At 44.3% G+C, this 16,777-nt stretch overlaps 2 protein-coding genes across 3 annotated transcripts in view; one reads left to right on the forward strand and one right to left on the reverse strand.

Annotated features, from left to right (window-relative positions):
* Nucleotides 1-16,716, reverse strand: part of opn4xa (opsin 4xa) — a 31,806-nt gene extending 15,090 nt beyond the window's left edge. The window contains exon 1 of the mRNA XM_088281782.1: nucleotides 16,651-16,716. The gene's annotated coding sequence lies outside the window, so the exon portion shown is untranslated. The remainder of the gene's footprint in view (nucleotides 1-16,650) is intronic.
* Nucleotides 7,088-14,578, forward strand: gdnfa (glial cell derived neurotrophic factor a). Of its 2 annotated transcripts, XM_088281623.1 has the most exons (3): nucleotides 7,088-7,488; nucleotides 8,422-8,658; nucleotides 12,396-14,578. In XM_088281623.1, exons 2-3 carry the CDS (start codon nucleotides 8,448-8,450, stop codon nucleotides 12,956-12,958), a joined length of 774 nt encoding a protein of 257 aa, XP_088137749.1. In that variant the 5' UTR covers nucleotides 7,088-7,488; nucleotides 8,422-8,447; the 3' UTR covers nucleotides 12,959-14,578. The 2 variants fall into 2 exon arrangements, with proteins under 2 accessions (XP_088137749.1, XP_088137748.1); XM_088281622.1 differs by lacking the exon at nucleotides 7,088-7,488 and having other exon boundaries at nucleotides 8,388-8,658.
* Nucleotides 16,717-16,777: the final 61 nt, after the last annotated feature.

The raw sequence follows: 16,777 nt of genomic DNA on the forward strand, positions 1-16,777 counted from the left end.
ACAAAGATTGTGAAATGTGTTGGAAATACGAGCAGTCATCTTTCTGCAAAGCGTTGCCCTCTGCACCCCGCACAGTTTTTTTTTTAACAGCAAAAAAAAAAAAAGGAATGCATGATTGACATGTGGTTGACTTGCAGAGCGGGGGTACACACACGCTCCAACCCGAGCAGCGTTTTTAGCTTCTTTTGGATTAAAGTCGGCAAAGTCCCGCTTATCGGCCGTTTCGAAAAGATAATCCCGAGTGTCGATCGGGGCCGACGATCGCGCAACAACGACAAACGCAACCAAAGCACAAGAGGAAAAATCCTTCTGATCAGAGTCAGCAAGACCTGATGTCGCTAAAAAAACAAAAAAACATTCTGGCATCTCCGTATGGACTGTCCGTCCGCCCACACGTGTGGACGTGTTGTTAGTCCACAGCTGCTTGAGCACGTCACCCAAAGCCATCGTGCGCACAAACGGGCGCATGCCAACGTTTCGGTAACCTGAACCTGAACGCAGCATCCTAACCTGCAGCCAGACAGCCGCGCTGCTCCTTTGCCAGATGAAAAACCCGCTGCCGCCGCCGCCGCCGCCGCGACTCGGATCGGGTGACGCGCGAGCAAAACTGTACTTTTGGTCAAGCAGTCAACCTTTCAAATGTTTGGGCAACATTTTTCAAACACAGACCGAGTGAGATGACAGTCCGCCCGGGGCCGTTCAACATTCTGACACCCGAACCGCGACCTTACGACCTTGGCGTATGTATCCAGATCCGTCCGTGGCCTCACAACAACTATTGAAAAGGGCTCAAAGTTGTCGCTCCGCCCCCCCGTGTGACTCACTTCACTCTCTGCTTCATGTCGGAGATTTCCTTAGAGATTAGCAAACAAACAGCAACGCGACGACGACGACGACGATTGTTCGAAGGCAAAACAGCGTGCTGCCGAGGTTGTAATATTTAATCTGCGCTCCAAAACTTAAGCGGACCGCCCAAGGCGGGGACGCGCTTATACAACCGGTAGCTATCGCTAATTTCTCTGACCTTGGAAGCGGCGTTTCCCATGACCTCGACTGATTAGATTATTGTGGCATCAAGTCCAATCGTTTCCACTCGGTTGTGTGTTATTCAAAGTCGCTTGTAACACGCCGTTCAGGAGGCAAAGGTCAAGGCTGCCACTGTTTCGCTTCGCTTTCTTCTAGAACGAGAAGCTTTTGCTTTTCAGGCGCGCTCGTTATTTGATGATCACGTGACAGCTGATCGATCGATCGCTTTATATTTTGGGTGAGGCGTTCGCCTCTTGGCTGATGGGGGGGGGGGGGCCTTTCCTCGGCTATTTTCTGTCACCAATATTCTGTTCCAGTGCCGCAAAAGAAAAAAAAAGAAAGTTAGCACTCCTTTATATTGTTGATAAAATCATTTCATAATGACGAAATGTAAGAGAATGTAAATAATGACAGATATGGATTTTGTGAGGCACATCCCGATATTTGGCAAAATCGAAATTCCGATAATTAACCTATTAATTAAAAAAATACATGTAAAGAATGAAATATTTATTTTGTGGTCCTTTAACGCTTACAAAAATAACATTTTAGAGTACATGCAAAACATTTGACGGTTTTACAAAATTTTGTCCTCCAGTAGAGTGTCCATCATTATTTTATTAGTTTTTTTTTCAATTGTTTCAATTTTTGTTCATGTGTAAAAAAAAAATGCAAAAAAAAAAAAAAAAAAAAAGCTGATCGTCGTCAATTTTGAAATACAGAACACGGTCAGATCAAATCCAATTCTTGGATTTTGAACTTTGAAACAAGTCGCTATGACCCGACGGCGCATGAGAGAAGGGTTCACTTCCCTGAATTGAATCAATCAACTGACTGGAGTTCCTTGAAGATGTTCTAAAAGTGGACGTTCACAGTTTCACACCACGGATGAGCATTTTTTGCGAGATGGTCGTCGCCGCGTTGGCGTAATCGCTGCTAACAAACGGCACGGGATACGTAACCTCATCGGTGTCGTCGACGGGGGGGGGGGGGGATGCCAATCGGAGATGCGGTTGTGACGATATCAATAGCTGCTTCTGGGAACGAGCTCCAAGGTGACAACATGACGTGATTTAGCGACAATGCGCTCATGCCGCTCTGATCAACTCGGCGACGTGATTACGCGCCGGTATGACCGGCCGCATGTGCGGATTCTCTTTCTCACAGGCCCGTTGGCACCAGGTGCCAATATGTCCGTGCGTCGCGTCGCATTCGTGCGAGATGAACGAGGAACACGAGTCTAGCATTGTGTTTCTGTCGCCGGGTTGGATGTTCGGAGTAAGGCGAAGAAAAGGATGATTTAGGGGCCTGCGGTGGATGCGAGCGCTCTCAACACATACCAGGCGGGATTAGGACGGGGAACTGGATCCGAGTGTCGCCGCTGTCACTCCGGGACGTTGGCTCGCAAAGACATCGTCCTCGTTTGCTTCTTGCGTCCGAGTGACCTTGTGACTTTAGCGAAAGAGCAATTGGCGTTTTGGCAGGCAGGCTTCAGGTTAACTTTTGTGTTGAACGTAAGATCAGAAAGAATTACAATCGGCATTTTCAAAGCGCTTTTTGACATTTCAATCAAATTGCTTTTCTGCATTAAACTTGAAATCACCAAAAATAAAAAGTCTTCGCTTAAGTGCCGTTGAAGTGACAATTGAATTGCTGCTCGGTATTCTATTTAATTATGACGTCATTTTTTTGTTTTCATGAGGGCGGACTGATGAATTGGCCCATTTTATTTCTTTTAAAATCTGCCATTATTCATTGTGCACGGTAATGCTTTACAACATAAGACAAAGATAATGATATTCAAACATTTAAAATCATTCTCTACCTTGTAAAGTTCAACAAACATCAAAGGACAAAGTATTGTAAATATTTAATTTACGATTAGTTATAAAGGACCCAAAAAGAAGTTATTTCATTCATTATATATATTTTTTAATGAATCGATCGGCTTTATTCTGCCAAATATCAAACTCGGCATTGGCTTAAAATAAATAAATAAATAAATGGGCCTAGCGCTAAATTTTAAAATTTTGCTTTTCGCGTAAATACACACAAAATTGGCAAAAGATGACTTGAGGAACAAGCAAAGTCACGGAAGCAAATTTCATTTATATCTCAATGCACCCCCGTACGTAACGGAATAGAAGCCAAAAAAAAAAAAATGTTCACCACAGTGCCACCTGCTGGATCTGATGGGCCACTGCCCTACTTTCCGCTCACGAAAAATCGCCACTGGCAAAGGTTATAATAAAAATAGCGCTATCCCAATCCGTAAGACGAGACACTCGTATCAAACGCGACGCTCTTCCACCCGGAGGAGCTTTTCGTCTTTTGAGCGTTCCTATTTGTTTAGTAAGACGGTAGACGGCCGCTCTTTGAAGACTAAACACCATAAAGCCGCCGCAAAGTCTTGACACCGCGCCACCTCGAGGACGGCGCAGGGTGGGCATCTTGACGAACGGCTTTCCAGTAGAGAGCCGGCGACACGGTGACTCCAAACTTTCCTCCCCAATATTATCTCCAGTCATTTCTCTCCCATCACGATGACGGAAAAGCAAACTTGACTTCATTTCGACTGTGACTCGGTGAACGCCAGTGGTCCGTGGGACCGAGATTAGTGGAGTCGCACTCACTGCCGGGGTGATAATTCACCCTTGACCAATACAAAGTTCTTCACACGCCCTGCAGGAAGTCATGCGGGAGTGTATTGTCGCCCGAAAAAGCACATTTGGCGCCATCTTCTAAAGCGGCGTACACACGTCCCGATAATTGGGCCGAATTTGAGGATAAAAGATTTTGGTCACCGCAACATACACACTTGCCATTTTTTTGTCCTCATCATGTGGGGTTTCTCAGATTTTGAAAATGGCTTAAGATGTTAAATATCGGAACGTGTGCACCGCGCTTGGACGGGCTCCGCAAGCTCCTCCCCTCAACGCTTTTAGTATCGTCGTGTGAGCGATATAACCTTACTTCCTCTCTGCTATTTTTAACCGTGTCATAGTCCTGCATGAGCTTTGATAGTACCAAGTGATCTCATTTACACACACACACACACGCAAGTGTGTATTTTTGCGAGCATACTTTCTAAGAGGCCGCGGCTGAAAGGTCTGAGCAATGAGCGAAACAGATGGAAGCGCGGCGCCGACCCGAGTGCCACAATGGCTCGGGCATCTGGCGCTGTGCCACATCTCGACGATGACATGTCCTAATAATGGAGCGGCTGACTGGACTTCCTGCTGCCATGCTTTGTGTGCATGCCTGATGACACAACTTGCCGCACATAGTAACTTCCTAAATCCTGCTAAGAAAACAAAATAAAATAGACGAATGCGTGGCAAATGGCCGTTTTTCACATTTGAATTCGGAAGTCTTTCAAAGTACCTTGTCTGGCAATTTACAGAAAAATGCAATCGGAAGAAGCCAAAACACAACAACGGACTTCATCAAGCCACGCCAACCACCAAACATGACAAAGACGATCGTCTACAAGAAATGGATCTTGCCGATCTCAGGAAATTGCCCATTTTTGCCAAACGACAATTGTATCTGGGCAAAAGATGTATGGCACATCTGAAGTCGTGCTTTTGGTTTTAGTCACGCTTCCGCTCGCTACTTGACGATTTCATGTCAAACGGCCTTGTTGTCCGAGGGTCCCAGCTGCGCCAGAGGGTCTCGTATGACACATGAGCGAGTCACAAACTTCTGGCTGACCGACAATGTAGCCTCAGTGTGGACGCCCCGAAATAAGCCTGACACATCTAAGACGGTGGTGACATATCGCGTCATTGAGGGTCGGCCAAAATGAAAAAGTGAACGACAACATTTTCATCTTCGTCTCTTCTATGCCCTTTTTCTGATTTCGGAATACAGAACAACCAAAGGTTGCTACCGGCTACCGGTCCTAAATCATAGCCACCGCTCGTACTTAAACAATAAGGGTCCCGGGATTGACTCCTGTGGAACCCCATCGGTCAGAGCAGTTTGATCTGAGGCACGGTTATTAATACGTCCGCTAAATGAAATGTATCGACGGTGATTATGACCCGTCCATTCATCCAATATACAAGCCATTTCTCCTCAAAAGGGTCGCGGGCGTCTTCCGGCAGTAGGCGGGGTTGAAATTGCGTTTTTTGTATAGAATTGACGGTTTTTAATTGCAATTTGTTAGTGGTGGTATTGGGAGGTGGACTCAACTTGACGTGTTGGGTAAGACCTCACTGAAGGACCCAAGTAGAAAATGCACAGCAGGCCGGCGTCAATCGTAAGAAGCAACAGTGTGTTCTTTGCAGCAATGGGAGAAAACAATTAGCATCGGAAAAAAAATCATAAAAGAAGCCCTGCAAGGCAAATTACAGGCGCATAATAAATATCAAATGAGTGCTGTCATCCGACTGAATGCGGCCGTGTGAGAACTTGACAGCGAGGAATTCGTACAATGAGCATTTGGCTCAGCACCCCGCAGACCTTCACGAAGAGGGCACGGCACGCCGGGATCCCGTAAGGAAAAACGTGTCTTAACAGGAACGATCATCCCGACGGCAACCGAGTCGGAGCTCGTTCGGCAGATGGAATTGTAGCGTCGACGTGACCCAGTTAACGAGACGTCTTTGATACAATTAAGTGAAATCTGAAGACTTCCTCGAAAGGTACACGCTTGTTCATGGTTACGTGTGATGAGTCACATTGTAACAAAACAAATAAGGACCGGAATTTCGGACACTTATGGATCATTAAAACCTGAGTAACGGTCAAAACAGGAGTTATCGGTAACAAGAAGTCAGTGACTGGTCTGCAATAGGACCCACCAGATGGCGCTTTTCTCTCAGAATTTTATTGCATTTCTTTACACCCCCAAGCTACATCTCCCCGACCCACTCCCCAAAACTGTTGCTTCCTAACCATTTCTTTTTTTTTTTTTTAAAGCAGCAGAGATGGCGAGCATGCCGTTTTGGAAAGCTGCATATTTACATAACCTTAAACATTCCATTTAGCCGACAGCAAGAAGCCAAGCAGAACGGGAACTTGATGCCAGTGATGAGGTTCCAATCATGCCCGGATCACATTCCACATGCTGACATCCAAATCCAAGGACAAGGGGATGTGTGACATAATCCCCCAGATATCCGAAAACTCCAAACAGGGGGCTCCTGTGAGGGTGGGCGGTCAGGGGCGTAACCATCGTTTCAGAAGGCTTGGTGGGTGGGGCTTCACAGTAAATTATCTTCATGCATTCAATTGCGCTTTGCCGCAAGTGGCCAAAGAAATGCACCAAATCACCAAACTGGTTGTGTTGGGATCCAAATGAAATGAAAACAAAAAAAAAACAATCAAAAGAATTACATGCGGTGTATTTAACCAAAACATTATGTCTTAGATAATTCCGCAAGCTTAATGCTAAGACATAATGTGAAACACTACATGTGCGCTAAAAAAAGCCGCATCCCTAATTGCCTTTAAATGACTGACTGATATTTGAACACAAATGGTGCAGCTTATGTGCATTTGCTCCACCGTTTGTGTTCAAATATTTTGGCACTCCGCTTCAACTGAAAGTGACAATGAACACTTTACAGCTTTTGATAAATTGTTTACCATCTTGGCGGTGTGAAGTGAGTTCAGTTGAGTTCTCTGCCACCAAAGGCATAACATCTCTCATGTCTTTACCTGCATGTCAAAGTGGAATAAACAGGTGTACTTCATAAATGTACTTCGGCGTGAGCTTCGCCCCCTTGTGGCCGAGGTATGCACCGCATGCTACTGAATTATGATTTTACTATAGTACTATAGAGTGATGTCTTATGACAACAAATTAAAAAAAACATTCGAGGGGGGGGTTGTGGCTGGATCTGATGATCGCATTTCCACTCATCGCAGTGGGGAAAGTCGATTGGCGTCAAGTGCGTCCATGTGTGTAGCGGGCGTGTAGTGTCTTTGCACGCATGCCCGCGCGCTCTTTCACGCTGTTTGTTCTCCCAGAGGGGCGGACACCGAGCGCGCGCCGGACTATAAATCCCTCCGGAGTGCCCGCGGAGCGCGGCTCGGCGCTGCTCGGCTGCGCGATGAGGACGAGAAACCCACGCGAGGACGACATGGACAGCGCTCGACCCTCGGCGCTCTTGTGTGTGCGCACGATGTGACGGCGCGTCCAGGAACTTCCAGACGGCGGGAATACAAACAATTTGTGCGTCCTTTTCCAACCGCCGAGTGGGAAATTGCGCCTTTGGGATTCTCAGCGTGGAGCACTTTGCGTTTCATTGGTCCCCGAGGTCCAAAGTGCACACACACGTTCTGGATGTGTGGGACATTTCGGCTGATCTTTTCCACCAGTGGACATAAATTGCCGCGCTAACAAGTGAGGATTTCTGTTTCTTTTTTTTTTTTTTTGGATACACTTGAGGACAACATGACGTTTGGATTTTAACCGCAGCGAGGTGCAGGTCTGCATGGGCCATCTTTAAGGTGAGCGTGTCCAACTCCGCCTAATTTGATATTCAGGGAGGCACATCGGAACATCGCCACTACGAATAACATCGTTTGCCCCTTTTCTGTTCATGCAAAACAATTGCTCAACACTTGAAGTCAAACTGAACTTTCAAAATTCAGCTATTAGGATCTTGGAATGACTTTTAGTTCGTTTGCTACACGAACAAGGTGATTCCCTAAATTCCTCCTAATCTCCACTCGGACAATGTCGTGTATTTTTTTTTTTTCACTTTCAAATGGATCCTGCAGCAGGATATGGGCAAACGACCGAACAAAAAAAAAAAGTGTGAAAACTAAACTAATGATGAATTCATCTCAGTTTACTCACAAATGGACTGAAGTGTGAAATGTGGGACGGTTTTTTGAATGGCAACAGGTGTCGGATTATTGTAACATGCTCGAGCTGTCACTCTCTGTTTCTCCCGGACGTTAGAAAGATGAACAAATATGTATTTAACTCATAATTGACTTTTACGCACCAAAATTCAAATGACAACACGACCTGAAGTTCAATTCTGTTTGTTTTAAAGTGGTTGTTGCAGAGCCACAGACACGACTCGGGATGGGAAGGTGGTTGGCCACAATATTGATGAAATACTCACTTTCTATTTGGTGGGCACGTATGAGATCTAAGGTGCACATCAAAACTTGCAGCCGGGAAGTTGCATAAAATACACATGAATAATAATCATCAAATTTCTGGACAGTCAGTATTTTGCTCCCACAAATGAGTATTTATTTTATTCGATTTTTCTAATCACGTTACACCCATTCATGATCACAAATGTGTATTTTGTGAGCAAACATATTTTGTTCCACAAAAAACGTATCACGCCCCCCACATTGCGTCCGGGACTCGATAGGTTGTTGACAACATGTCACATGTTTTATCTGCTTCCTGCCTTGCAGCTCTCCTCATAGGACCTGAGTCTAAAATGAATTTATGGGATGTGGCGGCCATGTGTTTGTTGCTCCTGAGCTCTGTCGCTACTCGGCCTCTCTACCAAAGCACCCAGCCAGCCAAGAGGACCTTGTTCCCCGCCAGCTACTCTGATTCTGCACGCCAGTCCACGGAGGACCAGGGGGACAACTTGTTGACGCGCAGTACCGAGAGCAACCTGCAGGAGATCTCCATGGAGGATCAATGTAAGCGCCACCCTTCTGCCTTTTATGTAATCCGATGTGAACCACAAAGTAGCCTGAGGGCTAAAAAACAGACGGACAACATTGGCGGCAGTTCGTTTAACGAATAGTCACCAAACTTGAGTGAACTGCAACGAGGAACGCATTTAACCTGGATTACAAGTGCACACGTCGTCGCTTTTGGGGTGACAAATCTGTCATATAGAGAATATATGATTTCAGTCAACTAAACTTATTAAAACACAATTAATTACAGGATTCCTTTGGTGGATTTGTAGTAATACAATTAAAGTAGTTGTTTTCAAAGTATTCCAAAGTTGTCGCGCCCTCACTCGCAAAGTCAAGTCCCAAATAAAATGCAAAGCGTGCTCGCTTCAAGCGGTTCATTTGTCCCAGTTGAAGTTTACGGTAAAACTGGTCCATAAAACAACAGAGAATTGGACAAAATGCTAATCACGATTATTATTTTTTTGATCATACATCAAGTTGGGAAAAACGTCTGCATTGTTATTGGACTTCGTTTCCGAGCAAAATTAAATTTGAAAACAGAATAACTATTTGAAAAATGCTCCTCCACCCCGATTTTTTTTTGCTGTACTTTCTTCTCTCGACATGACTCGCTCTCATGCAGTCCGCTGAGTAACTTTGGGCTCTTGCCAGTTTGGTTGCCGGACTATTGGTTGACAAAGTGCTTGATAAGATATATCGCATAGCCTGCATTTTAAAAAGAAACATTGCAGCCGATCAAGTTCATTTAGGGGTGGCTGCCAAAGTTGTGATCACAATTAAAATTCCATCAATTGCTCAGCCCCATTTCAACCCCCGAAATGTTCAACTCAACTATATCATTTAGTTTAAAAAATGTCAGCTAGCTTAATGCTAACAAATGATGCAAAAAGCCATTGACAGGCTAATGGAAATTAGCGATGTCGTCGTAACGCTAACAATTTTACGAACTGCGACTTGAACACACCTGGAGCTTAAAAGACAAAAAAAAAAAAATAAATCCTTGGCATTGAATGAGTTGTTGATTACGTCGCTGATTCCAAATTTCAATCACGATCGGTTAAACATGGAAAAGATGGCCATTGGGTAAACGGCAGGTACGAGCAGCAAAGGTTGCCCGGTTAATTGTGAGGCGGAGTGGTGAAGATTTCCCACCATTATCAGTCCAGCGGAGAGCGTCGCGAGGATAAGGCCGTCGGGTATGTCGTTTGTCGTTTTATGACGCGTTACATCACCCTCGTGTCAAAACAGGCGCCTCTCATGAACCAAACCATGAGCGTGGAGGACGCTTGCCAAACACTTGGCCTCTCTTCCGCTGTTTACATTCGCCGCCGCCGCCTCCGCGACCTCAAGTCAGAAATCAACGGCGCGCTTTTCGCAGCTCCAACACGCGTCGGCCAGGAGTGGAAAGTTTGAAGCCTTTTGTTTACGTGTGCGTTTAACAGCCACACTGGGCAGGAATTTTCGTTTGTTTGGAGTTGCGTGACACTGGATCATCTTCACCCAGGAGGCACGATGGGGGCCAAGAGGTGGCGAGGGAATGAAACTTTTGGAGCGAGGCTCATCGACTGCTTGCGGTGGGCTCACATCACAATATTGAGACTTCTTTCGTCTCGCCAATAAATCTGATGGCAAACCAAACGTCGAGGTGTGAATCATCGGCTTGTGATATTTTTCCTTTTCTTTTTTTTTTTTATGGACGACCAATTTAATCAGCCAATAGTACGTCTTTTAAAAATATTTTTTACAGTTTTTTTTTCTAGCAAATATTAAAGTATAAATGTTTTCAATGTGGTTAAAGCACAAGGAAGGGTTATTTTAAAAGCTATGTTGCAGATTTTCATATTATTATTATTATTATTATGAAGCATTTAATTGTTCTGCCTCTCATCATATATGGCTGAGACACATTATATGGTGTAAATAAACCATTTTCGGACCGATGAAGTGAAATTGTGAATCAGTGGTGTGAACCAACACTGGAGGGAAGCAGCGTTGGGAGAGAAAAAAAATAAATAAAAAATCCAATGTCGAAATGGAAGCGTTTTTGGCTCTGATAGCGTTTGTGTGCTGATTCGTTGCAGCACAACTTGCGCAATGCGTTGCAGTGTGCTGGCTGGCGGCAGGTGCACGCTGCCTGTCACGCTTAAGGCCGCATTTACACCACCAAGTGACCCACTTCACAATTTTCACTCCCATGGCGCCAACTTTGGAGATGCGTCAAGGCATATGTGGAAAAACACGGGGGTACGACGTTTTCCAATTAAATCGGCGCTATAGAAACACCTTATTTAAATATTCCCTCAGCGCTATTTATAGCATTTCCGTTACTTATTGCTATAAAGTCTTGAGACACACTGGAAATAATACAAACATTTCAAACGATATATTGAGAGAGAGCAAAAGCAATGTACAAGATTTAAAAAAAAGTGTTAGAGTGTACCAATCCCTCTGTGGTTACAGTAAACAAATCCCATTATTTCTAAACAAACAAACTTATCTCGCAATATCCGTCGATAGTAATTCCCCAACATGTTTTCTAAAATCAGCCCCAAAGACAATTTCACAATCCAAAAATAGGCTCCTTTGGAAACACTTCCTGTTTTTACTCTTCTTCTTTCAAATTGTGGTGCTAATAATAGTATGCTGCCATCTAGTGGCCGACCGCGGAATTACTAGTCCTCTTTTGATCACTCGAACATTCGATCCGTTTTTCTCTGTCTGCCTCCCCTCTGCCCCTCTACGGGTGTTCATTAATGCATGAGGAGTGTCTTCCTGACCTGCCCAATGCGTAAAGACTGACTTGTCTTGACACGGCAGGAATGTAACGAGAGATGGACTAATTGTTTCATAGGAAAACAACGACGTCTCCGTAAATGATGGAGCGGGAAGTGCAGATGCTCATGTTATCGCCGTGTAATTGAAGCAACGTGCGGTGCGGCCATGCGGGAGAGTCCAAAAAGCCTTTTGGACCTGCTCCTTGTCAGCAGATGTTGGCGGCGCATGATGGTCTTCTTCCCTCTAAATAATTCACAATACACACATCAGTTCCTGGTGTCGGAACCTTTGAAGAGGGCACCAAAAAAAAACAGCGGCAGCTGTTACTCGGTGGCATTATGGCGCAAGCTAATATGCTAGCTCGGTTTCACATGTTTTTGTTTGGAGATAGAAAGCAGCTGGAGTCGAGATGAACGTTTCATCCTTGCACAACATGAAAAGAGATTTAGACCGGAGGTTCTCAAACTTTTGGAGTCCAAAGACCAGAATTTTTTCCAAGTCCTAATGAAATGCCATGGGAGTGATTTTAAACTAGGGACGCCGGAGTATGAGTTATGTGCTACCTCTTACGAGTACCAATCAAGAGGCGAGTAGCAGCATTTTGGACCGACTGGAGACACATGATGGAGGATTGGCAGACTCCAAAATAAAGTGCATTACAGCAATTCAGCGAAGGCATGAATTTCTGTTTCAAAGTGCCGCTGAGAAAGAAGATACTTTAGTTTAGCCAGCTGCCTAAAATGGAAAAAAGCGGGAATTAACAACAGAAACAATTTACGGGTCCAATTTAAAATTACTGTCCAGTTTAAGACCCGAGACTCACCAAAATGCAGCTTTGTCGCATTAAACTTTGAATTTCCATACTTTTGCAGGGTTTTCTCGGATGGTACTTTGTGTAAAGAATTTTGAGTTCCAAGCTGTTGAAAGTCAACATTTCCATTCAATGTGTATTGCAGATGACGTAACGAGTCCTTATTCGGAGCAGTTTGACAATGTCATGGACTTCATTGAAGCGACAATCGGCAGACTGCGGCGATCTTCTGAGTCCCGGGGCCCGAAGGAGCGGGAGCAAAGGCACAGGGGGGCGGCAAACACACGAGGCGAGGGAAGGCCACACAACGGCGATAGGAAGCGAGGCCGCAACCGAGGCGGCGGGACCCGAGGTGCTGGCGGAGGCAAAGCGGGACGAAGCCAACGGGGTCGGGGGAGGACGTCGGCCCGACCCGGTCGAGGCTGCCTCCTAAAGGAGGTTCACCTCAACGTGACGGACTTGGGTCTCGGATACCAGACCAAAGAGGAGCTGATCTTCCGCTACTGCAGCGGCCCGTGCGCCGAGGCCGAGACCAACTACGACAAGATCCTCAACAACCTCAGCCACGGCAACAAGCTGGACAGGGACGCGCCCTCTCGCACCTGTTGCCGGCCGGTCGCCTTCGACGACGACCTGTCCTTCTTGGACGATAACGTGGTCTACCACACGCTTAAGAAACACTCGGCCAAGAGGTGCGCTTGTGTGTGAGACGCATTCAAAAATAATGGAGCTGACAAAGAATATACTGTTACATTTCCTCATTTTTCTAACTGCCTTTTCTAAAAAAACCAAAACAACAAAAAAACAAGAACAAAAAAACCCAAAAACAAAACACAAAAAAACCCCAAGATTTCTTTCTTCTGGAAAGCCTCCCAGGAATATCCTTTTCTTTCTTTATTTGGTGAGGACTCTTTCAGGCACAAAAGGATTCATCCCATCATATGAATATCTAGACGTACTGTATATAAATATCTCTCTCTATATACAGTATATAAACGCTTGTGTGTCAGAGGTATATTTATTAAGATGGAATTAACTTATTGTTATTTATTTGGCTAGAGACACAAGTTGTTATCTTTATTTATTGAGACGCTTGGTTTTTCCTGGACGCTGTCAACACGTTCGCATCCATTCTGGAAGCTTGCTCCATTCAAACTCCCCCGAAAAACAAGCTAGATTTAGATGAGTCCCCATTTCACTACAAAAACAAGAATATTTTTTTTTCCACTTCTTTTTTTTTTTTACGGCAGTCACTGTTTCTCGTCAAAACCGACCCGCGGATTTGCTGTCCTTTGAGGGTAGAATCAGAAACGTAAAAGAGGCAGGACGGAGGGAATAGCGCAAACACTTGGACACATTAAATGCCGTCTTATTCTCTTGTGTCATGTTCAGCATAAAAAGGAAAAGTCTCTGATGCACGCATTTTGTGAGATCCCGTGTGAAAGGGGCTAAAAACGCAGCGAACAATCAATCTTTTTTTTTTTTTAGCTTGGTGGCTTTTTGTCTGCCTTTATTGCCAAGGTAAGGTGGTTTGTCACATGGCCAGGTAGAAACATCTGGAACTGCCCCAACGTGTCTTTTTCTTTTGTCTTTGTTCCGCGTGAAAGGTAGTTGACGGTGGGTCAAAGTTGACCACCAATTTGCCGGTTTATCTGGACATTGCTCATTTTATCGCTCTGATTCGGCAGTTTTACAGAAACATTTTGAGAAAGGGGATAAAGCCCCAGGACCAAATGAATCCGATGGTAAGAGATGTTTTTTTTTTTTGTTGTTGTTTTCACCCCGCCACTTTTTGGGCTTTTTGTTTGTCTTTACGGAGGAAGTAAAGCCTGAGAGTTTGGCACGTGACCAGGTGGAAACATCCGGAGCTGTGGAGTCAAAATCCCCTTTCACACATCAAATCTACGTTTTCCCCCTTGTCCTGTTGTCTTTTACATCTCTGATGCATCAATTTTGCAGACATTTTTGTCTGGAAGGAGCGAGAGACTCTGGACCAAAAGAAGCCAATGGTCAGAATCCGTCATTTTTTTTATTTACTCTTTTTTTTTGTTAGCTCGGTGGCTTTTTCTTCGTCTATCCTTCACGTGAACATGTGCGAATCGCAGTGTGTCTACCGGTTTACAAGAAGGTAAAAAAAACAACAACAAAAATTTAATAGTGGTGTCGAAGGACGTCAGAGTCAAAGGAGCCGCCTGCCAATCAGCGATCCGAATCCTAAATGCTTCTTCTCATACCGAAGGGAGGGGGGTGAGCAGCCCCCCCCCACTCTTCCACTCTGAAAAGAGGATTTGAAAGTGATCCGCCTTTAACACGAGTCTTAAGCAAACACCCCCCCCCCCCCCCCCCCCGCCGGCGAAGGCAGTTTTAAGGGAGACGCTCGCTACTGTACGGCTGTCAGCGTCAAAGTGACGTCCCAACAAAAGCAAAAACCTTTAAATAAGACGCAACGGGGATGGGAGGGGAGAGGAGGGGTCCCTGCATGTTTTCTACACGCGATAACATGTTCAATTGAGGGAATATCAACATCCCGGATAAGGGCAGAGCGGAGAGGCTAGCGCTTCAAGTGGAAGAACGATTCCTCGGGGAGGGTCTTGACGTTTCCACGGATTAGGGACCAAGGTATCTGTGCCCACCCGGCAACAAGCGAGGCAGCTTTACAGTGCGTAATCCATCCCTCAACTCTTCCACACACACAGACACACAAATCCACAACAAGGACGAATTTAGGCCAAACCCGAGGAGGAAAAAAAAAAAAGCTTGCTTTTATCGCAGCATACCTCATCAATTGGATCATCTTCTCTGTTTGGTCCACAAGTTTTTTCCAGATGACAACTTCCCGAGACTTCCCAGAAGCCCCCCGTATGCGTCCTGCTTATTTAGACCAGGGGTTCTCAAACGTCTTGGGGGAAAAAAACAACTCATAATCCTATTACTAATTAAACATAAATATCATGTGCATCTCTAAATGACGAGAATTTTCAAGAAAAAAAAAGTCACATTGCATTAAGATTTCAGTTTTTTTTAGGAAAAAAAAAGTCTTTGGCGTAACAATAAAGTCGTATTTCTCTCATGATAAAATCGTAATATTTCAACTCTACGATATTGGAGTCAAAGCTTAACAAGGAAAGAAAATCTGATTTAACAATTGAATTTGAAAGATAAAACAATCTTGCAAGATTGTGCCTGTCATTATGGAAAAGACGACTATTCTTTAAGAAATATCTCTGAAATATACTTTTCGTTCTGAAAAAAATTATTTTGCAGCCCCCACAAGGGTTTGAGAACTCCTGCTATAAACAGCACAAGCTCAAGTGTAACCTGTTTTTTTTTTTTTGGGGGGGGGGGTTTATTAAGGGTTGCCACTTGTGTCAGAGTTGATGTACAGTATTACGGCCATTTTATGGCAAAAAATAATAATAAATTATGCATTTTGTATGTATTTTAAGAACTAAAATTGAGAATGCGATGCAAAAGTGGGGAGCTCAAAGAGGCCAGCAAAGGAAAAGCAGCGCCAACATCAGCCTCACTGTCAAGGATTTGCTTTCTGTCGTTTCGTGTTCCAGAACCAAAGCTCTCTGCAAACTTTATTTTTGTACAATATTCATTTTATAAAACTTTTTACAGAATAAAAATGTGTTTCTATGTGTGTGCTTCTCTCTGTCTATTCGCCCTACCGTACGAGAAATGAGGTGCTAATTTGCATTGCGGTGTGTTTAAAGTAGTTCAATGTAAAGTTGAGGATGGGACTTGATGGGAGAGCAACACCATTTGAAAAAAAAAAAAAAAAAAACCTTCCTGCACTACATTCCTGAACGCCAGCCCAACCACGGGCCCACCCTCCCGCCAGGGTTGTACAGTAAACACAAACGTGAGTCAGTGGGCTCAAGACTTGTTTCTGTGGAGTAAAAACAATCTTGTACCGCACATTCTGATGGCAAGATATTGCAGCTTTGCTTCAAACGCCAAAGTAACACATCGCTTCACAGTATTCAACAAACGGGGTCAAATAGATGTCACAGTCTGCGCTAATCTTTTCAAAATCAATCCAATTTGGCTGCTGGATACTGAGACACCTGAACAACAGAAAATATTCAAAAAAATATTCCTGAATAAATCTTTTACATGGAAATTAAGTATATATATTTTTTTAGAATTTCAGTAGAACTCCTTTTTCAGTGACAGGGTTGCAAATCAATGCTAGGCTAAAGTGTTTGTGCTCAAGAATACATGCTAGCTGTGTTAGATGCTATGCTAACAGGGGTCAAGAGCAAGCTTTGGTATTGAGCAAAAAAAAAAAAAAAACAAGTTGATATTAAAAGGCGTTGGATGACGTGACACACAGCAATAGGACAGAAAACACGAGACATTTAAATATAAAAACAAAAAAGATAATGGCTTACCTTATGTCGACCCAAATGGATTAACCTGATTGTATTTTTTTTGCCGAGTCATGTAGCTCACTTTTTTTTCTTCCTCTAGATGGCAAGAAAGGTTTTACTAAGGGTTAGTGTTCATTAGCTTGCATGT

The sequence above is a fragment of the Idiotropiscis lumnitzeri genome, chromosome 18 (assembly GCF_059441095.1).
Source record: "Idiotropiscis lumnitzeri isolate Australia: NSW breed Sydney's pygmy pipehorse chromosome 18, RoL_Ilum_1.0, whole genome shotgun sequence".
In the NCBI taxonomy this organism is placed as follows: Eukaryota; Metazoa; Chordata; class Actinopteri; order Syngnathiformes; family Syngnathidae; genus Idiotropiscis; species Idiotropiscis lumnitzeri.